The sequence below is a fragment of the Tachypleus tridentatus genome, chromosome 2 (genome assembly GCF_004210375.1).
Source record: "Tachypleus tridentatus isolate NWPU-2018 chromosome 2, ASM421037v1, whole genome shotgun sequence".
In the NCBI taxonomy this organism is placed as follows: Eukaryota; Metazoa; Arthropoda; class Merostomata; order Xiphosura; family Limulidae; genus Tachypleus; species Tachypleus tridentatus.
The window spans coordinates 94,722,922-94,746,871 of record NC_134826.1 but is presented as its reverse complement, the minus strand read 5'-3'; the positions used below and the strand labels follow the sequence as shown (position 1 = coordinate 94,746,871).

At 33.3% G+C, this 23,950-nt stretch overlaps 1 protein-coding gene across 1 annotated transcript in view; it reads left to right on the top strand.

The window, feature by feature from the left end:
- LOC143244593 (neurofibromin-like) overlaps window positions 1–23,950 on the top strand; it is a 141,182-nt gene that overhangs the window by 101,688 nt on the left and 15,544 nt on the right. Inside the window, 5 exon segments of the mRNA XM_076489559.1 lie at window positions 9,465–9,605; window positions 11,446–11,572; window positions 12,004–12,091; window positions 21,213–21,256; window positions 21,760–22,112. Coding sequence (XP_076345674.1) covers window positions 9,465–9,605; window positions 11,446–11,572; window positions 12,004–12,091; window positions 21,213–21,256; window positions 21,760–22,112 — 753 coding nt within the window.

The following is a 23,950-nucleotide window of genomic DNA, read 5'->3' as shown; positions in this document are numbered from 1 at the left end:
TCCAGTTTTATTAAGTTTTGGTTTTTATTGACATTGGTTAGTCTGTTTAATGTGATGTGCAAACATTGAGAAAAAAGTGTTCTGTTGGTTTTATAAGCTATAATAAGAGAGGATGTCACCTATCAATTAACAGGTACCTAGTAAAAGGAAAAATACTCTTACTAAAGTTATTTATAGCATTTTTAGCATTATAGAAGTTTTCTACTTTCAGATAAAATACTTTTTTATAATGCTAAAAAATGAGATAAAAACATCAGTAACTAAACATGGGGTTTTTGTAGAAGTACCTATAGTTCATGATTGTCTGCAGAAATAAAGCGTAAAATAAGTTTGTTGATAAAGATAACATGAAACTGCATCAAATAATTGCTAATAGAATATTTTAAAATGTCAACAAAAAAAACTAGGTAGACTTATCAACTATGAATATCTAACTATCTTTTGCAAAGAGTATGTTATTCAAGAATTGGGCTTTAATAGGAAACCATAGATTTACCAGATGGATGCATTAGGATCTTCGATATACTCTGTTGTGAATTTGTTGTGACAAGAAAAGACAACGGTATAACATAAAGTAAATATTGCAATAAAATTAGTGTTCAGGTACTCTGAAACAGGTGTCACCAAACGTTTTTCACAGGGGGCCATATTACTTGGAGAATAAGAAGTGCTGGCCACACGATCATTATGTTCAATACTCATAAGCTAGTACGAAAGCTCTCTGTAAAAGACTTAACTCTGAGTTTAGGATGCCACATTAGCCATGTGGGAGTAGCATGCAATACGCACATATAATAAAAAACAAACAGAAATACAACCAACATTTTTATTTACCAAAAGTTTATCAAAGGTGACATTAGCAAAAACAATTGTCGCATCGCACATAGCAAGTACATATCTGCATTTCACTGAGCTGCAAAAAAGTTAGTGAGATTTATGAAATTGGCATTTGGCTTTCAAAATATCTTCAATGTTTGGTTTTGAATTGCTGCATCCAATCATTAGAATTGCTTTCAAATGTTCATCAGTCAACCTTGATCTATGTACCAACTTCACATACTTCATTTTTGAAAATGCTTGTTCACAGACATAAGTTGTTCCAAACACTGATGCCATACCAGATGTGAACTGTTTCAGCTTTGGAAAATCATCTTCAGGTATGCAGCTGTAAAATTCTATAAGTTGCCCCTCTCCGTGTTTTGCTTTCAACAAGTCATTTCCTTGCAAATCGACAACCTCCAGCTGAAGTTCCACTGGCACGTTATCAATGACACAATCAAAAGGAGAATGTCACTTTCGATTCTGTCGAGATCTAAAAATCTCTCTTAAAAAATGCTTATTTAAATCACTAATAATCTTTTTCTGAAACTCCGGGTTGACATCTTCTGTGATTCCAGCATGAAACTCATTGAAACACTGAGGTTTCCTCCTTCCAAATGTGCTTCAAACAATGACAGCTTTCTCTGAAATCCTTTAATAATTTTATAGAGATCACAGACAAGGTTATTCTTCCCCTGAAGTTTCAAGTTCAATTCATTTTTGTGGGATGTGATGTCAACCAAAAATGATAACTTTGACAACCAGGTTGGATTCTACAGAAGTGGATTGGCTCTATATTTCTCGATAAGAAATATATCTATTTCTCTTCTCAGCTTATAAAAACGAGACAAGACTTTACCGCAGCTGAGCCATTTCACCGCCGTGTGATAAGGCAAGTCACAGAAATCCGAATCAATTTCTTCAAGAAACGCCTTGAACTGGCGATGATTAAGTGCATGACCCCGAATGAAGTTCACTGCAAAAATGACTGGTTTCAGTACGCAAGAAATATCTAAGTCTTTTCCACAGAGTGCTTGCTGATGTGTGATGCAGTGTATGAACAGAGCGCTTGGGTGTTGAAGATCTTCCAACTGTTTCCTGATCAGCCCCACCAGACCCTTCTTTACTCCAGCCATGTTTTTTCCTTCATCAACTGTTACACTTCTAAGCTGATTCCACTGAAGGTTATAGTCTTGCAAAGTTTTATGCACTTCCATGAAAATGTCTTCTCCAGTTCTTCTGTGCATGCTGCAAACTGGTGCCAACTCTTCCGTGATCTGAAAGTCCAAATTAACTCCATGAATGAACGCGAGAAGTTATGATGTACTCGAGAGATCAGTAGACTCATTCAGTGCCAGAGAATACCATAGGAAGTTTCTAGCTTTTTTGGCATACCTGTAATGCGATGTTCTTTCCAAGTTCTTCTGCTCTCCGTACAACTGAAGTTGCTGAAAGTATGATACTTTCAAAGAAATTGGCACAGCTCATTTGCTGCTTCCATCACACACTCTTTGATGAAGTTGCCATCAGTAAAATGTTTTCCTCGCTCTGCCATCCTATACACTATTTTGTAACTTGTACGAGTGACAGATTCATTTTCAGCAAACTTTCTCATGAAGAGATTCTTTTGAGATTCAAAAACAGTTTCATGGATTCAAATTTTTCAGAATGGAACTTTCCTGAAAATTTAAAATATGTTGATAGATGTTTTGTTTCTTAGTGATGCCAAGATTGTACTCTTTCAAAACGGCAACACTTTTGGTGCATATCACACAAGTAGCTTTTTGGTTTTTTGTTTCCACAAAGAAGTACTTTTCTCCCCATTCTTCGTTGATAGCATGAAACTCAGACTCCACTTTTCTTCTTTTAAAAGCAGCCATAACGATGGATGAAAAAATACAAGATCTGAAAATGAAAAACATAGAACGCTGTGAGAAAAATATTATATTGATTGAAGAAGACACAAACAAAATACATTGAAACATACATTTGCCATGACACTTACCTAAGAACGAGTTAAGAAAAGCACATAACTTGACTACCAAGAGAAATGAGCTTGCTAAAGCGATAACCCTAGGCTGCTGAATTTACAAGACGAGTCGATAGGATGAAGGTTAAGTCTGTACTTGTTTTCGAAATCCTAGTGCTTTCATAGATGTGTGCCTTGATATGAATTAACGGACAGCAAGGATGAAAGAAGAATTTTCCTATTGGTTAAAAAATGTGCAACAGCCTTGTTTCTTTTTATCACAACGTCTTGTGTTTGCCAGCATAAAGTTACCATCGGTGTGATTTATTTTGTCATGACAGTCAGACATTTAATGAAATGTCACTTTTTCTTTCCAAGCGGCTAGCTGCTGGGGGGCCGGACAAAATGACCTAGAGGGCCATATCCGGCCTGCGGGCCATAGTTTGGTGACCCTTGCTCTAAAACAAACAAACAAAAAGTTTTATTGAAGGTTTTCTTCAACAAACTTATGTTATTTTTATTATTCAACTTTGATTCTAATGTAGTGACAAAATAAGTGTAGAGATTGTTAGTTCTCTAAAGTGAACTCTAATGAGTTAGCCAGGTATTACCATATTAAAATAAATAAATTTACAGATCCTTAGACCTTTTAAAGTGAATTTTAACAGATAAGTGAAGTATTGCCATTGTAAAAGGAATAAGTGTATAGATTCTTAACCCTTTTTAAGTGAAGTATAACAGATGAGCCAGGTATTGCATAGTGCTGAATGTGCCTAGACTGTGAATCTGATGGTTTATGAGTCACATCTTATTGTCACAGAATGTGCTCTGCACTTTGGGTCTGTATGTGTGATGCAAAAGTAACAGTTAAATTTTTCTATTTGATTAGAGTAGCCTATAAGTTGGTGATGCACAAGTTGCACAAAATAGATAAAAAAACATCTCCAATGTACAGGTCTTTTGTAATTAATATTGGAAACATGCTTTTTAGCTTCCTTAGTAACTCCAGTTTAACAGAGTAAAATGGTTCAGAAGAGTAAAAATACAAGAAAAGAGGCGGTTGGCATTTAACAGAATTTCTAGTAGCTTATTCTTTGTTTTACATGTATCAATTATGATATGAATCACATTCACTTCAAAATAGTACTGTCTCTTCCTACCCAAAGTTATCTTGATTTTCCTCTGAGCATTGTTAAAATTTTGTACAGTTCACTAGTCTTTCTTTTTATCCCTTTGTTTCTGAGACATTGCAGCAGCATGTTCTGATTATGTGATTACCTTTCAACAATCGAACTGTGCCACCTATACTAATACTTGTACCTCTCTACTACAGCAGCACAATCCTCACTTTCACTTGTGGTTACTTGCCAGTTTCAACTTAAAGTTTTGAGTTAACAGTTATTATTAACGTTTTATTTATGTTTGTTTTTGACAGTATCTTTTCTTTTTTTTTTCTGGTGGTCAAAGATGACTTATTAATTTGAATTTTACTGTGATGGATGGGGGGTAAGCTCCCACTAATGTGGAAGACTATAATGTGATTAATCCCCAGTGCAACAGGTTGATGATGTTTACCAAGGAAATTCAAGCTTTAATTTGCAGGAAGTTGGATACTTTTGTTATATCTTTGGTACATTCTCCTTTTAATCAGGAACACACTTCTAATATTTTCATCATGGTGAAGACAGTTTAGACTGTTTTTCCAGTCCTGGTTTTTTTGGCCATTCACATAAAGCTGACAGTCAGAATAGTTTGCCAGTCTGTCTTTTCCTTCATTATATTGAACAGGTATGTCAAATTTTACGTTTTGTCTTTAGCCCGTGATTACTGTTATTCTTTGCTAAGTGATGATCCTTGTTGTGATTATTATGTTTTTTGTCCTCACCAATCATTCTTGTTGATGCTCAGTTTTTTGCTGGTCAATTAATGTTTGATGTGGGTATTCTTCATCTTCCTTGGTTGTTCGACCAGTATTTTTTCACTTATCAAATTGCCATATTCCCCTATTTGGATTTACCACGTCTGGATCTTTTTCTTCCCTTGTGGGGCTCAAATCATGAAACTTTTATTCATTTTAATTTGTCCCAGTTTTCTAGTATTTGCCTTGTTTTGACCACTCTTCTATGTTTTACTTCCTTATTACAGTTGTTATTTGAAGTCTTCTATTAGTCTCCTGATCAAGTTCTGGAAGAACTCACCTCCTTTCTGTGGTTTACCTTGGCTCATTTGTCAGTTTCACAGCTGTCTCATACCACTGTATATTATGTTGTTTGGATTTACTGGAAAGCTAGGCTTTACTTGTGGGGGTGTGCATCAAGCCCCATTTCTTCACAAGCTCAGTGGTGCTTGTCCTGATCATTGATTTGTCCCAGCTGAATACCTTTCTGGAGATGCCTCGATTCACCATGGAGTCTTACCTCTGCCTTTAGCTCAGAAAAACTACTAAGTTGAGCTGTTGATTTTATTTTTTAGAAGAACAATTGACACTGATCCAACAGATTTGAAATCATTTTTTATTTTAAACTTTGTTTTAACTTGTAAAATACAAGTAAAAAATTTTAAACATTAATTTTAGAATAAAGAACTACTGATTTTATAAATGGGATGAAAATCCCTACACTTTGCATTTTACACATGCAAGGTTCAAACTCAGGACTACTTGCACTACAAATGATTGCTCTGCTAACTGTACTGTAGGATCAGCCCACTAGTAATAACTAGAAGGTAATTTTTTAACTGGGTTGTTGATGGCCATTTTTGATGGAACATATGCTTATTTTCGTATTCTCGTTGCTTGGAAGTCATGTTGTTATCTTCAATTTGTCCATAGGAGATACAGTATCTTTTAGTTCCAAGCACTACCTTTTGATTTTGCTTCAGCTCCTTTTGTATTCTGTTGAGTCTCCCTCTTTTTGTTGCATGACATATTCACTCTTCGGACTCATTGTTACATGAACGATTGGCTACTAATTTCTTCTTCCCAGGCCTATTCTGTCATTCACCCCCACTTCCTTCTTTTGAGTCTACTGGATGGGGTTTATAATCAAGTTGGAGAAGTCTTTTCTAGTTCCCACACAATATCTATCCATTTTGGGATTTTCACCAATTCTTATCTCAGTCAGTCCAGCCTTCTCCATTTCATCTTGGGGATATAGTGTGGGCTGTTGTGCAGGCCCTATCTTCTCCTCCGCCTTATTGCTCAAGAGATTCTATTTCTTTGGGTATTTAGTCCTTGGGAGCTCTCATACCCTTCAGTTGAGTGCACATGCTTTCCCTTTATTGGATGCTTCTTGACCAGTGAAATTTCTCCCATGATTCTCTGGACTATCCCATTACCTTCCCCCGAGGGATCAGGGTTGACCTTGTTTACTGGCTTGACGGGGATTTTACCTGGTGGGGGCTATAATTCCTCTGCTTTGTCCCCATTTGCATCTTTTCACAGGTACTTTCTTGGTAGATTGGAGGATTCCCTCAACTCTCAGGAGATTGAGTCATTGGTCCATTGAGGAAACTACTTTTCATAGCCAATTCCTGGAACTTTTGGCAGTCTGTCAAGCTCTCAGTCATTTCCTCTCGTTCTGGTGTGGGTAGGTAGTTACGGTTAATTCTGACAATCACCAAACAAGGGGAACCAAGCTCCAGTCTCTGTGTTTTCAAACACTTTACCTCCTGTACTGGGTCCACAGCTACAACATGGTCTCAATGTGTCATGTTCTTGGGATTAGGAAACTGCTGAATGCATGGTTTGTTTGAACAAAGTCTTTCCTATAGAGTGTTCCCTTGATCCTAAAGTTTTTTTCAGTGGGACTGTTCTCACTTTGGAACACCATATACAGATGCATTTGAAACTCAATAGAATGCAAATTTCCTTCCTTATAGTCTTCTCTACCACACCTTTCAGCTCTTGGTATGGATGTATTCAGTCAAGATTGAAGGGGTCTTTATCTATGTGCTTACCATACCATCAGACTCATCTCCAGAGCAATTTCCTTTTTCCAGACCACTCCTTGACATTTACTTCTGGTTTCTCTGTATTGGCTAGCTGATATGGTTCCCTCTGCTCTCTCTTCTAATGGAGCTACAGCCCTCCTTTTATCTCAATTGATTATCACCAAATTCTATCTTCACACGTGTCTTTTGTCTGGTTCTTCATCTCAGCTCAAGAACTCACTCCTCATTTAGCATCTATGCTTACCCATACCATTCAACTTTCCTCTGTTTGTTTCTCAGAAACATTGGTTTACTTTCAGAGTGTGGCCCATTCCCCATTGCTTCCTTCCTTCTGTTCCTCATTCATCTTCGTTCTTTACCTGGTTATCAGGCTGCCACATCCAGCATTTTATGTTTCTTCTATTTTCATAAGTCTTTCTCCTCTCTGATTATTTTCCTCCTTTTCCATTTCTTTCATTTAGTTCACATATTCATTTTTTATGCTTCTGGATTTGGATCTCAGTGTGGTTCTTTGTACCATATCTTGTTCTCCCTTTGAACCCATTGCTACGTGTTCATTGTACTGTCTTTCTTCTCCTGACTTGTAGTCCTCACTGATCTTATATTTATTCTATTAACATTATCTCTGTCCTTCATCATTCCTCTTATGTTGTTCTTTATTAGAATTGTTCCTTCCTTCCTAAAACATCTGCTCCTCATGAAAGTTGTTTTGCCTTTTCTCTTATTTCCTTTCATTTCCCATTTATACTGTTATTCCAGTTTTGATCATTCTGTTTGTCCCTTTCATTCCATAGGTTGTTTTCTGTCTCATACTGACTTCATTTGTGGCTTCTGTTCTTGTCTATTTATGCCATGGGATTTTTCTGTTTCCTGTGATCTTTCTACAACTACCCTTACTGGCTGGGTTTGGCAGCTCATGTGACTGGCTTATTCTGACTTGTCTGTTGAATGTTTTTTTGCACCGTATGTTATTTAACTGTGTCTTTAGTAGCTCAGATTGACTGAGTTTTGGAGGAGTTACTCAAGCTGGTATTTGGACAACTTCCAATACTTTACTCACTTACTATCTTTGCAACTTAACTGTGTCAAGTATCATCTTCCACCTGGGGCAGTTTTTCACACTTCTGTTTGCCTGTAACTAGAGCAAGTTTTTGAGCGTTTCTGTAGCAGCACTAGCCACTTATCCAGTGGTGAATCTATATCTATATGTCCTTCTCTCTGTCTCTTCTTCTTCTTCCTGTTTTTATCAATGTATATCTATGTGTGTGTGTGTGTATGTTAATATACATAATGTGAACTGTCACTCATGGATTTTAAGAGTAAAGCAGATAGGGATTTTTGCCCCTCCCTACTGAATCAGGGTCTTTCTGATTTTAAAATTCAGAAATGTAAACACCCATTGCATTGTCTTCAATGTGTCATTCCTCCAGATTTTCTCATGTATATACCTGCTCTTTTTTCTAGTGGAGCACAGAGGTCCTTGCCTCTCGGTTCCCTATTGCTGCAGTTGTGAACTGGAGGTTTTCTTCGGAATGAAATTTGTACAATGAAACAAACTTCCTAGCTATATGTATCCACTCTGTGAAGAGGGCTATCAATGTTACATTTCATATTGTGTGCTAATTTAATATAATTAATGTAAGGTGCTTCCAGATGTTTTTTGCTCTTGTTGATGTCACTTGTCGATCATGATATAAGCTTTTTTATGCAAGGCACTTCCATTGGATATTTTCTGCCTGGATGGACCACACTTATGATACTCAATAACCACAAAGGGCTTCTCTTGTAGGTTTTTGCCCAGGCTGACTGTACTTATTTGCACTATTTTTTATGCTAAATGCCTCCAGTGGATGTTTTCTGCGTAGATGGACTGAACTTGAGATACTCAATATTTAGTACAAGGCACTTCCACCTGAATGTTTTTGCCCAGGTGAACTGCACTTGTTCATCTCTCAATATTTTGTGTATGTGTGTGTGTATATATATATGATACTTTTCCTGGATGTTTTTTGCCCTGGTAGACTGCAAGTGTTAATCTTATAAACTCATGCATGGCTCTTCCATTGTTATTTTTGCCACATTTAGCCTATCAGAAATACATTTTCAGTGTTAAAAAATTTTAACTCTAGTGAACTATTGAAATCATGTTGTGAAACAAAGCATAAAAGATAAATTTATTTATGTAAAATGAAGTACCTGTGCATATGACTGTTAGAGTGGGAAATGTACTGTATAAGAATTAGTAAACAGAATAATAGTTTTCTTATTGATTTAATATTACTTTCCTGTATAATTATCTAGCAAACCAAACAATTTCAGTGCAATACATCTTTGATTTTGTTTAAATTAAACCACAACATTTTAAAGATTTTAAAAGGATACAACTTTTGACATATAATTATGAAGTATTAATGAAGCAAAATCAGCAATCTTAAATTAAATAAATCAAACCCTAGAAACAACTAAACTGCATTCAAAAATAAATTATCTAATCATAAACGTTGTTATAAACTGTTAAAACTGTTATCAATAACAATATTATTTTGTGTTTTCTTCCTCAAGTTTAAAGCTGATGTTATTATGATAAGTCTGTGATATTTCATTTTATAAACTTTTTGTTTTCCATTGTATCATCAGGTACTTCTTTGAATTTCCTTTTCTGATTTCTCAATTATCATTGGGTTCTAGTTTTAATTTTGATACTTTTACATCCTGGCCTTTTTAGGAATCACCTATTCACAGAGCACTATTCTGGGTTGCAATTTCAGTTCTTCAACTAGATGAAGTAACACTTTATGCTTCAGGACTTGCTTTACTAGAGCAAAACCTCCATACTTTAGACTCCCAAGGGATCTTTGAAAATCAAGTAATTACAAAAATTGCTCTTAATTAAATGATTGTTACTATTATTTATTTTTGTGTGTCTTTTTTAACATACAAAACTTGTTAAGCTTATTTCATCTTCATCATACTTGTTAAATAACTAAAATTAACTTTCTAGCTGATCCTTCTTCACATTTCTTTTATGAATTTTATTTCTGGATGAATAATTGAATTTCAGAAAAAGTTGTATACATACAATGATGAAGATAATGTAAGCAGTTTCTAGTGGCATTGAATCTCCTGGTTGCCTCTGTCTGGACATTTAATATAGACAATATTTTGATAAGTGGAATCAAATCCTTTGGTTACAGCTGTCCGGAGGCTTCGGATAGACAGTGTTTTGAATAGTGACATTAGATATTGCATTTCTTTGCAAGTTTAGAACTGACAAAGTTTTGAACTTGTGTCAGGAACTGAAAGAGGTCACATGATATATATTTTAATGATATCAGTTCCAGAGAAGTGTAGACCTTAAAAATTGATAATTATGAAAAAATGCAGCCCATAAAAGTTCAGAAATGCATGAAACTAAGCTGTTAATAGACCATAATGCCAGTTAGATTAAATGGATATATTATAGGGAGCTACAACCCATAAAATCATTTAGTGACAGAAAACTTACACCAGCATGAAATTGTAGGAAGAAATCAATAACCCTGTAGGGCTGCAAAGTTTATAAATTTGGAATATTAGAAGATAAAGCAATTAGAAGTCCATAATTCTAGAGGAATGTTGTTAGTATTTTAGAAATCTGCAAAGATGTAACCCATGGAGTCTATAATTCCATAAGATACAGTCATTATTCACATGGAAATATAGTTTACAGAAGGATTGGAACAAGCATGGGCTCTGAAACATCAGTGAATTACCTGCTATACTGTTTCTAACTGCAGAGTGATCAATGTGTATAATATCATATTATAATTTAATTTTTAAAATTTTTATATGAGCAGCTATTGTTAGTGATTATCACTGGTTCTGTAAACCTCAGTATAAGAAGACGGTGATTTATTGAGCTTTGTGCTTCTTTTCTGTCAGCTGTCTTTTATGATTTAGTTTTACTTAATTTTGATCTTTATATGGATCTGTAATAACAGTTAATGAATTCTTGATGTTTCATTGCACATTATAAGAATATAGATTTGAAATAACATTCTTTATAGTAATAAAAAATTATTAATCTGACTCGCTGCATCTGTGGGTACTACTCAGAATTTCGTATTGCATGGTTGTGTAGAGATACTGTAAAGACAGATAAAATTGGAGAATGTACTATAACAAAGCTTTCAGAGAAATTTCTTAAGTGTTGAAGTAACAGTTTTTATTAGCATCCTTATGATAATGGAATAGTTTAACAGTGAAATTCCAGTGTACTTTAATAATCTAAATTTTCAATGTGTTTAAAATGTAGAGATAAAACTGTACAAAAGAGTACAAGTTTTAGGTGTTGTACAGATATGACTCATAAATAAAGGACTTGTAGTCTGTGGGTATGAACTGATGTAGAAGAAATGACATTTTGGAGCTGAAATAATTTATTTTTTATTTATCATCTTAAGGTATCCAATTGTATTAAATCTTATTAAAATTTGTTTAATTTGATCAACGTTCTCTAAGTTTGTTATCTAAAATTCCTCATTATTTTATATAGAAAACAATTTTTTGATGCTCAGTCACATACTGTGTTAAACCTTAGCAAAGACAGACATGTATTTCAGATTTTTAAATGTATAAACCATTTAATAATCTTACTAATTTAAATATGTATATTGCTTTACAGGTTGTAGAAAAGTAAGATAACTTTATTTCATTTCCATTCTCAGACATTGGAACAAATCATGATGTCAACCAGAGAACCCTTAGAGTGGCATTTTAAACAGCTGGATCATTCTGTTGGCCTCAGCTTCAAAAATAACTTTCATTTTGCCCTTGTTGGGCATTTAATTAAAGGTATATTGAGAGTACTGTGGTGTTTTTTTTTAAGCTTGACATTTTTTATATTCAGTAGGACATTGTTTAGTGTTTGCCAATGCTGTTGAATTTATATTATTAATACATATTTTTAATTTCTCAGTTATCTGATACATACATATTTCCATGAATAATTTAATTGGTAATTAAACTTAAAACCTGTTAACCCAATTTCATTTCAAATTCTTGCATTTGATCAACGTTTTCAAAAATTTCATGCCATGAATGCTTGTTATTCATAATAGTTTGTTTTTTAAATCCATTATATTGAGTTTGATGCAAAAATATGAAAAATAGCATTAAAAATGCTGCCCATACAAATGTATTTTTTTAATATAATGCTATTGAAACTTGCAGTATAGGCATCATGTTTGTGATAAATCTGTCTGAATTTTTATCTTTATCCTTAGGTTTTCGACATCCCACACCAACTACAGTGTCGAGAACTACAAGAATATTGAACATGTTATTAGGTATCATTGCTAAACCTCACAAAAGGTATGATTAAAGTGTTTTTGAACTTAAAAGAAAAACTGAACAAGGAAATAAGGTTTCATGCTTAGGCTTTGTATCATTGACACTTATAGTGAGTACCCAGTTGGTTCACATCTTCTTGGTGTGACATCACAACAGCTTAAAGATACAAAACCAGGAGGCACACACTACAGAATATTAGGTTTGCTATATTCAAACTGTTTAAAATATGCAAAATAGCGAATCACATGCCACTGACAACCTTTTTTGCATATTTTAAATAGTTTTAAAACAACAAACCTAATATTCTCTAGTATGTGTCTCCTGGTTTTGTATTTTTAAGCTGTTGTGATGTCACACCAAGAAGATGTGAACCAACTTCATTTTGGTCTCTACTCATTATTAGTGCCAATGACACAAAGCTTAAGCATGAAACCTTACTTCCTTGTTCAGTATTTCTGATACATTTTGGCATTCTTTAGTGTTTCATAGGTAGTATGATGTCATTGAAAACTGATAAGTTTTGGTAAACGTATGTAGCAGCCCTTTCTGATGCAAAAGTATTCCTATACTCAGATTGTGACAATGTGTTCATATTGAGAATTTAGAATTTTTAAGGCAGAGATATCATTAACATAATAGCATTGGAAAACAGATATAAAAATCAACTTGAGATACCAGGACCATCCAGATAGTGACCTGCATCAGGATGCAACCCAGACATAGTAAGCAATGTATGGTGTCTTGTAACTTGTGAAAATCCATGAACACACAAAGTCAGTGACAGAAGCCTTCCATGTGTTGTTCCAGGGAACAATACCAAACATATTTAAAAAGTATCTGCATTTGGAAAAGCAACAGACAGTTGTTCTCACACACTAGAATATTTTTAGAAGAAAATTTAAGGAGTAGCAGTGTGTTTCTGACGTGGCAAAACCTTTTGCAATGGAAACTATGTTGCAGGGCAATTCTCAAGATGTCAGATAAAGCATCACTTGATGTGGCAGTGTGGACTAATAGTGTGATGAGGCTCCAAAATGATTTTAATATAATTCATCTTGTAGAACACTATACACGTAAAGTATTTGTCACAGTATAGCTGACTGGAATGTCTTGTCTTGGTTAACTATTAGTCTTTATAAGCAAAAGCTTTAACACTTTGCACCTGTGCCTGGCTTTTACACATGTCATGATCTTTTAGAGTATTACATTAAGGATTTAATTAAATAATTTTATTATTAATGGGCTTTGCATAAAAATGTAGTTTATAATTCAAATTATTAAATTAACTTTAACTTCTTAATTAAAAAAAATATATATATATACGAGCAATTTCTCGATCTTTGTACTTCTTTGTTATGTGAAGTTTATGAGCTCTGATTTGTCCACATCAGAATTTTATCTTCATAATTAACTAATCACATAAATAAGCTGTATACAATTGCAGGCAAAAATCAAAAATTGTATTTTGATTTGTTGAGATATCAATAAATTTGTCAAACTCTCCAAAGAATGTCTTCCCATCTCTCTCTCACTGACTTTTGAGATTATTTGCTAATTAACTTTATGAGGCTTATGAACATGCTTATAACCAATAGAAAAAAATGTATTTTCTTCTATATCAGTCTTACAACTGTCCTTCTTTTGAATTTGCTGGGGTAAGTATTCATTTTATAAAAATATTTTGTTGTGTGACCATGGTTGTGTTGTGCTGCTCCAAATGACTTAACAGAAGTTTTGTAACTTATTTATACATTACTTGCAGATCTTTGTTTTGTAACAAAAATTTGAAAATTATAAACTTTTCATAGTAGCTTAAAGAAACTGTAGTGGAATAAAACATTAAAATATCTGAAATTTTACCATGAATTCATGTCTTGTGTTTTAGTGCATATTCATGTTCTATTTATATTACACCTGCAAGAAAAGCTAATGGCTTCCACTGTGATTTATTGCTTCACTAATGTGATCATTACTGTTCCAATGGGTGTAAAGTACTGAAAAAATGTTAACAGTTGAACATGTTAGGAAAAGTAACTTGGAAATTTCTTATTGATGATACATTTCAGTGCATTTTATTTCGTGTGTATTAATTGCACATTGATAATTTCTGTAATGACCCAGGAGTCAAATATGGTGTTAGTATGAGGATAAAGAAAATTATAGATAAAACATATAATTTTACATAAAATATATTAGACCTTAATTTAGGAGGTTATGCAAATAAAATATAAAAATTGTAAAATGAAAAGAATTATTTTAATCTTAGTGTGAAAATTGTTTCACTCAAATTATTTAGTAAACACTTTATAAGTTCACAGACAAATCTTTAATAAAAACACTTTATTGAAAACATTTTTTTATTTATCACAGACTTGTAATATTTACTAAAATTTTGGCCAGCTTATATCTCTATGCTTGGTAAATTCACTGTGTAAAGCTTCATAATTTAATGTGACCATGCCTATGAACAGATGCTTAAGATGTCCATTTATTGTTTCTCAAGGACTTAGTATTTTATTTATAAAGCATGTAGTGTGTTTGTATGCTTTACAAAGCACAAAACTGTAAATGAATTTTGTAAGCACAATAAAAATACTGTAATGTTGATTTTCATATATGATAGTTTTAGAAACTGCGTTGGGGATAATAAATGTTAGTTTTATCATCCTGTATGTTAGGTACTGTCAGGTGCATAGACTAATATTTATTTGGCACAAACCATGAATCTAAAGATTGTTCATGATTTGCAAAAATATGCTTCTCACAGGCTGTGGGTGTGCTAAAAGAGTTATGGCTAAATCCTATTGTTTAGTCTCTTAAAAATAGCCCAAAAGTTGATGGTGGGTGCTGTTGACTGGGTTGCCTTTCCTCTGGTCTTTTAGCTCAACATTATAAACTGCTCCAGTTTTAAAATGAAACCCAAAACATGAGTACTTTTGAATAGTTTATTATTCTTCTAGTGAAATATTCAAAAGTATTTGAATTTAGTCATTAAAACATGTGCTTTAGACTAAATTTATAAATTTGTATTATATTCACTCTGTGATCTTGGTGTTATCTTGAAATAGTCTACTTGTAACTATAATTTAGTGTAACTCTTTATACTACATAAAACCTTTTTGTCTTGGCTAATGTTGTTAGAAACAAATTTTTAATAATTCCCTAATACATCACCAGCTAAATCATGATCTTGTGAGTTATTTGTTTTGTAACTAACATTTATACATACTACACTAATTTATTTTGTCACTGATGCATACACATACTGAACTAATCTGTTTTGTCACTAACTTTTACATCTAAAATAATTTGTTTATCACTAACATTTACATCTACTACATTAATTAGTTTTTTCACAAATATTTATACATATTAAACTAATCGTTTCATCATTAACGTTTACATACACTAAATTAATTTATCTCGCTAACATTCACACATACTCAACTACTTTCAATGTGGCACGTTATCTTTCTTCTCATAACTAGCTGTTCTCATTTAGTTCTGCCCACTATATGAAAAAAAATTCTGCTTGCTACAAGCTTTTAAACTCCCACCTATCTGAAATTGACTAATTCCAATGGGTTTTGCATGTAAATTATCAAGTGACAACCCTCCACAAATAAGAACATGACACACACTTTTGACACACATGATTCCCCATGTATTCAATTCTATTTAACTGTCACTTCTCATTTAACAGCACTCATGTTATAATTCTTAATTTGTCCTCTCTTGAAGTGTTTTATTTTAATTGTTTTCAATATCTTTGCATTAATTTCCCTCAACAAGTTTCTTCTTTATTATACAGTAGTGATATTTGTAACTTGTTGAGTTACTTTGAAGTGGAATTATTTTATATTTCTACCTGATTACGGAACTTCAGTACAAAAACATTTTATTTGTTTCTGCAACACAATTGTGTTTGGTTATTCACTTTACATTACATTATGTTACACAATTTTTTACTTTTTCTTGTTCCTGAGCAGAAAGTGTTATTTCTCAATTGTTTATGCCTAAAGTAAATGGAAAAGACTTATTTTTCTCTTCAAAATTAGCTTTTGTGACCTGGAAGCATATAATGGAAACATCATGGTAGACTATATTTGGGGGCTGATACGTGAAAGTTATTTACATTACACACATGGCTTCTTTCTTTTTTAGGATATTATAGGGTGGTCACTGCTATTTGTTTATCTTCCACTGCTAATAGGATCTTATGGTCAGTTCTTTTTCTCCACTGTTCCATTTATTAGGACTACTACTGTACATTTATTGTCAAAGATGCTATATTCATTTTTTTTTAGTTGCTCTTTTAGTTTATTATGACATATCTTTATTTATTTTATGTGTTTGGCACCTGCCTTCTTTTACTTGTCTTACCTATGGGTTTTCTTCATTCATCTTGTTTTCTCAATGCTGATTGAGGTTCTGGATTGATTGGTCTTACACTCAATCACTTATTGGGCCTTTCCTGTTTGAATATGTAGTCTTTGATCACATTTGGGTAAGCTGTTTCTGCATAACTAAGAAAGCACACAGTACATATTATCTTCAATTTTTTTCACCACTTGATTGGATATAAGTTTTGTGCCTTCACTTTTGGACTTGTTTTAATTCCACATGTATTTTGTGGGGAAGTCAGAGTTTAACCTGACTTCCACATTTGTGAGTTTTTACCAACATCATTCATTGGATGTCTAGCTTTGGTTAGCTCCTTTCAAATGAGGGTAATCTTAATATACTTTTCTACTCCTTGGATAAGTTTTAACTATTACATACCTCACATTCTAGTCTCTATCACAGGTGTATTTTTAAACATTCCCTCCATTGGGGCCATTCATTTCCATTCTTGATTACATTCAAAGGTACTTTCTGTTATCCAAGCCTTTACTTTGGGTTTTCCTCTTAATTTTCATCCTTCCCTGTATGTTGATAGTTGAAAATCACCCTCATAACTTTGGTTTTACCACCTCTTTCCCTCTTCTGGAAGGATCGGAAAGAGGAAGTTGTTCTTACTAGATTACGCATTGGTCACAGTTTTTTAACTCATCATTTTCTTTTATCTGGAACTGATGCACCAGTGTGTAGTATATGTAACACTTAGGTTACAGTAAGCCACAATTTACTTTCTTGCTGCTGTTACGACTCTCAACGATGGCACAATTTTAAACATGTTCTGAGTCAAGGTTTGTGCATAACGTTTGACAGTGTTATTGGTGATGGCGACGCTGTCCACCTTGGTAATGTTGTTAGGTTTTTAAAGGCCATTAATCTTTTTAATGCCATTTAAGTTTATTAATTTATACATTTAACCTTTTTTACTGTGATTCCCTTTTAAGAATCAAAGTCCATTTAGTTCAATTTGACCATAACGCTAAATAACTCGAAACCAGGACTAGAAAGGCCAACTTCAGGTGACTAATGCTGCTGTATAAACTACCCGTTAATCATCCTGGCAAGTTATTATTAAAATTTTGCTACAACTCTTTTAAAACTTTTATTACTTTACTTTTTGAAAATGGCCATAACGTCAAATAACTTGGAACCAGGACTGGAAAGGCCAACTTCAGGAGACTGACAGTGGTTTTTGTCCTTGCCTATTAGTCTTCCTGGCGAGTTATGATAATTACAATTATGCTACAGAAAGTTCTTTAAATCTTGTATTACTGTAGTTTTTTTCTTATTATTGTAGAGTAGATGTAAACTTTGGTTTTATGCTATTTATATGTATATTTTAAACTTTGTTTTGTTTTGCCTTAATTTCCTTTTATGAATTTTAGTAAATTTACTTTAATTTTAACATTTTACCAGATGTTTGGTACAGCTAGCCAAGCTGCTTCATGCCATAAAACACCAAATCAACCAACCAACCAACTTCTCTCTTTTTCTTTATGGATCCCACTCTGTGGCAAGTGTTGTCTGGCCAGGTATTATTTAATTATTCAAATCCTCGCTGTAAGACCATGTTGAATTACATATTACGATTACATGGCCATGCAGTGCATACTTCAGAAATGAATATTTGAAAAGATCACTTGTAGGTTTATCCTCTGAATAGATTTTTTTCATATGCTTGGCAATCCTGGACTGCACTCATCCATAGTGTACATGGGTAAAGCAGAAGGGAATAAACTGCCCATTCCCACTATGCTTTGTATTGAATAAATTGGTATGGTGTGTTTTTCAAACTGTGGTATCATGGTTGCCCATTGCACTCTTTCAGGTGTCATTGTTCCTCTAGACTCTTCACTGCACTCTCTCCCACTCAAAACCATTCAGTTGATAGTAGGGTAGTGGTGCTCATCCATTTTAGATGGCGAGCAATCCTCTACTGTGTAACATGGAAGTGAGCAGTCAAAATTGCAGTTCACCCCTTTTATTGGGATCTCTCATCCTATCTCCATATGAATGTTGGTTACCTTTGGCTTGGTTTTGGAGTTAGTGCCGAACCAATGAACATTAGTACTAACTCATGTATCTCAGATGTCTCTTCCCTCATTTATATTCATGTTACTCATTATTGTGGTGGGGAGGTACTTGCAAATTAATAGGATTCTTCCCTTTACTCTATCCCTTGATGCCTATTATTTTGATGATTTCACTGCACTTGTGAGGGTTCCAGTTATTATTATATTTGATTGAGATTGTTTAAATTACACAGACATCTTTTTGATGCCAGGTGTCAGGTTTTTGGATTGATCATTCAGTTTCTCACATTGTTATGTTCCCATTCATTGGTACAAGTAACATGAGATTTCCTATGGTTTTATTAACTTGAGATGAAGATGGTATCATCCTCTTTCCTACTCCCAATTGGACATCGGTCCCTGTGGGTTGGGTTTTGTACTGTAGGCAACTTGCTGGCACTATGATCCTCTTTCCTATCCCCATATGAATGTTCGTACATGGTGGCCAGGTTTTGAATTGTAGGTGACTTACCAATGGTGTGATTCTCATCATACCCTCATTTAGATGTTAGTTCCTAGTAGCATGGGTTTTGAATGTAGTTCAGTTGCTGAGTACTGTCTGTCGTGCCCTAGCAGTTCTACACTAAGAGTCACATTTAATCTTACACACTTCTGTGCTTTCTGGGAATTAATTTAATAAATATAAATAAAGTCGATGGTGGATTACTATCCTGCCATAGTTCTCTCCAATTTGAATGTGCTTCTCTATCTTTCCAATTTTATATGCAACATCTTTCCACAATGGGCATAGAGTATACCTGGTTCAGAAATAGTGCAGTCTTGCACCTATAAAAGATCTCTTCTGGGGAGTGTCCTTGAGATGCTTTTGGAGGATGCTTCTTTCTTTTCCCCACACATGTCTCTCTTTACAAGAATAGGTAATTTACTGTATTGAAAGCTATAATTTTCCTGTATTGAAAATGTATTTTTGATAGATACTTACATTTTCCCATACTTTCTTCTTGTTGAAAACCAGTGCTTCAAATTTTATGCCAACACTCAGTCAAAGTGATGGTTTGCTAGGGTTGAATAGAAGGAAGCACATGCTTCAAGAGAGTGTGTCACACTGCTATTGGTGCAGATTTGTTGCACAATAATTTGCATGTTAGACTTATTGGAATTAGTCAATTCCAGATGATTGGGATTTTTAAAGGTTGTGACATGCACAAAAGTATTTGAAATAAATTTTCAGTATAGGGAAATTATAACTTTGTTTTGTCACTAACATTTACACATACTAAACTATCTTTTTTTACCTCTAACATTTATAGATACTAAATTAATTTGTTTTCTCATTAACATTTACACATTAGTAAACAGTTTCCCAAAAATATTTGTAAAAGAAGAAAATATAAACAGTTTTGATGATGAAAAAGTTAGTATATCAATTAGTGATGCTGTTTATAAATGTTGAAAACAAGTGACACATATACCAATCATATGAAAGTGAGAACTAGACATGCAAACTGTATACAATATTTCCCCAAGTGGCACATTTACCAGTCATACAAAAGTAGGAACTCATCATGACAACTGAAATTCAAAACATTCCTTAGTGGGACAGATACCAGTAATATGAAAGTGGGAACTGAAAATGAATTCTGTAATACAACACTTTTCAAAGTAATGTATGTACAAGTCATACAAATGTCAGAACTCATTAGAAGTTAAGGAATAAAATATATCCACAAGTGAAAGATATATCAATCATCAGAAAGTGGGAACTCAACAGAAGTTAAGGAATACAACATGCCCACAAGTGACATATATACCAGTCATATGAAAGTGGGAACTTGATATGTTTAACACACTCTCACTTCACCATTTGTGCCTTGTAGTTTTACATTTTGTACATATTGCATTGAAAGTAATTTCAAACTGTATCCTTCATGCTATAATTTTGGTTTCCAACATTAGATAAACTATATTAATGTAAATTATTGTCATTCAGTGTGATAGATTTAAAAATTTGTAACTCACAGCTTCTAGGAAGATTTTTAAAAAGAAGCACATTAATAAAATAGGAAGAAAATTAATAAAATTATATCACTTGACATCTTTCAAACTTCGCTTTGCAGTATTTAATACTTAAACATGTAGATGCAACAAGAAACTTGTATTTGATGTTAAGATATACTTTCAGTGAAGAATGCTTAAATTTTATCACAGTCCTCATAGTTACAAGCTATTTACATATACAGTTAAGACCACTAAGTTTTGTAGTTCTTCAGAAGTTTATTTGTACTTTTATTGCATTGTTCTGTAAGTTTTAGCACTCTATGTTAAGCAAATACAACTTCACATGTCTTTGTTTGTATTTATACTTTGTGCTGTTTATATCTCTAGTGGCTTCACAAAGAATCACCCACATTCTTTTTTCCTCTTTTTATCTTTCTTTTTTTGCTTCATTTGCTAAGTTTAATACTGCTGAATTATCTAGAAATAGCTTTGAGAAACATAATGACAAACTAGATTCATTAGTTTTTAAAAAGCATGGACTTTATTTATTAACAATTTATCTCCACATTGACCTAATGATGTCTTTAAAACTTCTCAGAAATATTAAAAATGTGGAGAGATTACATTTTATGTATGTTTTGTACTTGGTATGAAACTTGTTACTGAAAGTGTCTTGAGGTAACTGTATGAAAACATTTGTCATGTTTTTTCAGGGATAAGTTTGAAGTAACACCAGAAAGTGTGGCGTACTTGGCAGGTAAGTTTAAGATTCTGAAACAATTTGATGTAATACTCCATGGAATTAACATTTTTCTTTGTTTCAGAAAATGCCATTTGTACAGTACACCTTCAAAATAAAAATATATTGCATTTAATTACTCAAGTTTCACCTATAGATCTTTTTTTCAATGTTGAGTACCATAATAATGATATTTACACTTTTTAATGTCTATGACATCTTCTTTTAAAATATGCATGTTTTCAAAAATACAGGTCTGTTTAAAAGTATGTTAGTATATTCTTTTTTAGCTGGAATTAAAAAGAAAATTAAAATGTATATGACTCATCACAGCATCGTAGAAGATATTTAATTTAAAAATTTAAACTAAAATAAGTTACTAGCTCCATAATTTCTATCATAAACTAAATTCATGGGAAGTCCATACATTGTATTACTGCAAATATAAATGTAAAGTATTAAAAAGTATTGAGTTTTGTATTTGCTAAGATATGAGTATAAAACTGTTTTGTTCTTATTAGCTCTTGTATCAGTCTCAGAAGAAGTGCGCAGCCGCTGTCATCTAAAACACAGAGTTGCAAGGGTAGTGTCGGAGTCACCATCAGCAGAGAGATTTGCTGTTGATCTCCATTCTTCAGTACCATCTTCCCAGTGTACCATCTCCCCAAGTAACCCTACACCAGCTCACACTCCTGGTCATACTCCCATTCCATCACCCTCCTCCTCAACTTGCCCCTCTATTCAGACATCTCCACATCCACCCCAAATGAGCATGGCAATTGTTCCCACTACTAGAAGACAGAAGTCTTGGGACCTACTAGACCAGAATGCTTTGAGCCAGGCTCATCTCAACAAACATACATCTGTACAACAGGTATTTCAGTTTATTTATTTTTGTATTATGTTCCTGTCAACCAGTTTTATTTTGTATTTATTTATTTGTTTTTACGTAATAGTCTGAACTAGTGAAAAAAGTTTTTTGTTTGCATTATTGTGTTTAATAAATCATTCTCTTGTGTTGTAACTTTGAATCAGAGAAGTCTTAAATGTGTTATTCACTTTCTTTTTTTACCCCATTTAAGAAAAGGGAAAAACATTAATACGATATATACACACACACACACCATATGTATATGCGTTATATATATTAAATATGTACACATGCATTCACTCACACAATGGTTTTTAATTTTTATAAAAAGATATAATGAGCACAAGTCAACCAAAATGATAAAACTTTAAATATTCATAGAGTGGGATAGAATATAGTGGTATTAGTAAAAATAATACAAATATAAGTGAATATAGAAATGCAGAATTCTAAAGTATGAAGTAAATAACTATGTAGTGTGTGTTTTTTTCTATGTAGTAGAATATTTTATATCAAAATAAAAAATAACTTAAGTTATGATTGAAACATAAATCTAGTTGAGTTCTTATGCTTAGTATGAGGCTACATCAAGTTTGATCATGGAACTTATTTACTGTTTCATGTAATAATTACATTGTAGAGTCTGAAGCAATATCTTCTGTAGCAGGTCTGATCAAGAGACTTATCTACTGTTTCACATGGTATTTGTATTGCAAAGTCTGAGACATTACTTTCTGTAGCAGATTTTGGAAAGTCTTGGAAAAATTGCAGAACAACTTCCAGGACCTGAAAAGTTTTGTACAAATGAGAATTTACCCCAAGGTTTTGGAAAAGTCATGAAAAAAGAACATTTTATGGTATCAATATTATAAACCAATATTTTTCATAATTTGCTTATTTGATGATTACATTATTTGATAGTGAAGATTTTCTCAGTGAACCTTTTTTTTTTTACTTGTGATGAGGATGTGCTGCACATGTGCTTGCATGAATAGCAACTTGATTTACTTCAACAGTGCAAGGTTGAATGAAACTGTCAATGTCTGAGCCTGACCATTCAAGCAATTGTGATTCATTCATTTTTCCCATCATTATGTTTATGTTTTGTAGTACATGCCAGGCAGATGTATATGTAACAGTGTACGCTATACAAAATTTGATCTTGGCAACATGGAAGAGTCTGTTGTGATAAGCTATATAAAGGGGAAAAATCTAAAGGCTAAAGTATATAAGTTGTACTCGTCAACAGCAGTCATGATGATCACACACATTTTTTATATCATCTGAATCTGAGCCGAAGACAGATAGAACATTGTAAGTTAAGCCTACTGTTGCAACAAATCAACATGATACTGTAGTTAAGCAAGTAAGTGAGTAATATTCCTAAGTTATTTAATATTACAGATAATGGACCAAATGACATACTGCATACAAACTGTAGTTTTTTATATTGACAGCAGGGTATGTGGAATCCAATCTTGAGAAAATGCAATCAGATAAGTCCATTATGAAAACTGTGCTTAATCATATTGTAAAGCCAGATAAACTGAGAAATTTGAATACAATGGTCAAATTTGTTTCATATGAATTGCAGGAAGGTGATCTCTTGGCTTACATTAAAATTGGCATTGGATTTTCTGCCACAAGGCTTCTTTGTAAATTAAAACTAAGTTATAAGCAGAAAGTAAAGTTCAGAATACAGTGTAGAATAGGACAAATAGCAGTGAACAAGAAGTTGCTGAAAAAGTACCCATTGCACTCAACTCTAGTAAAAAATGCTATTTGTTTATCCCCAGTGAAGTTTGTTGAAGTTAACAGAGTTGCAGATAAATGCTGATAAC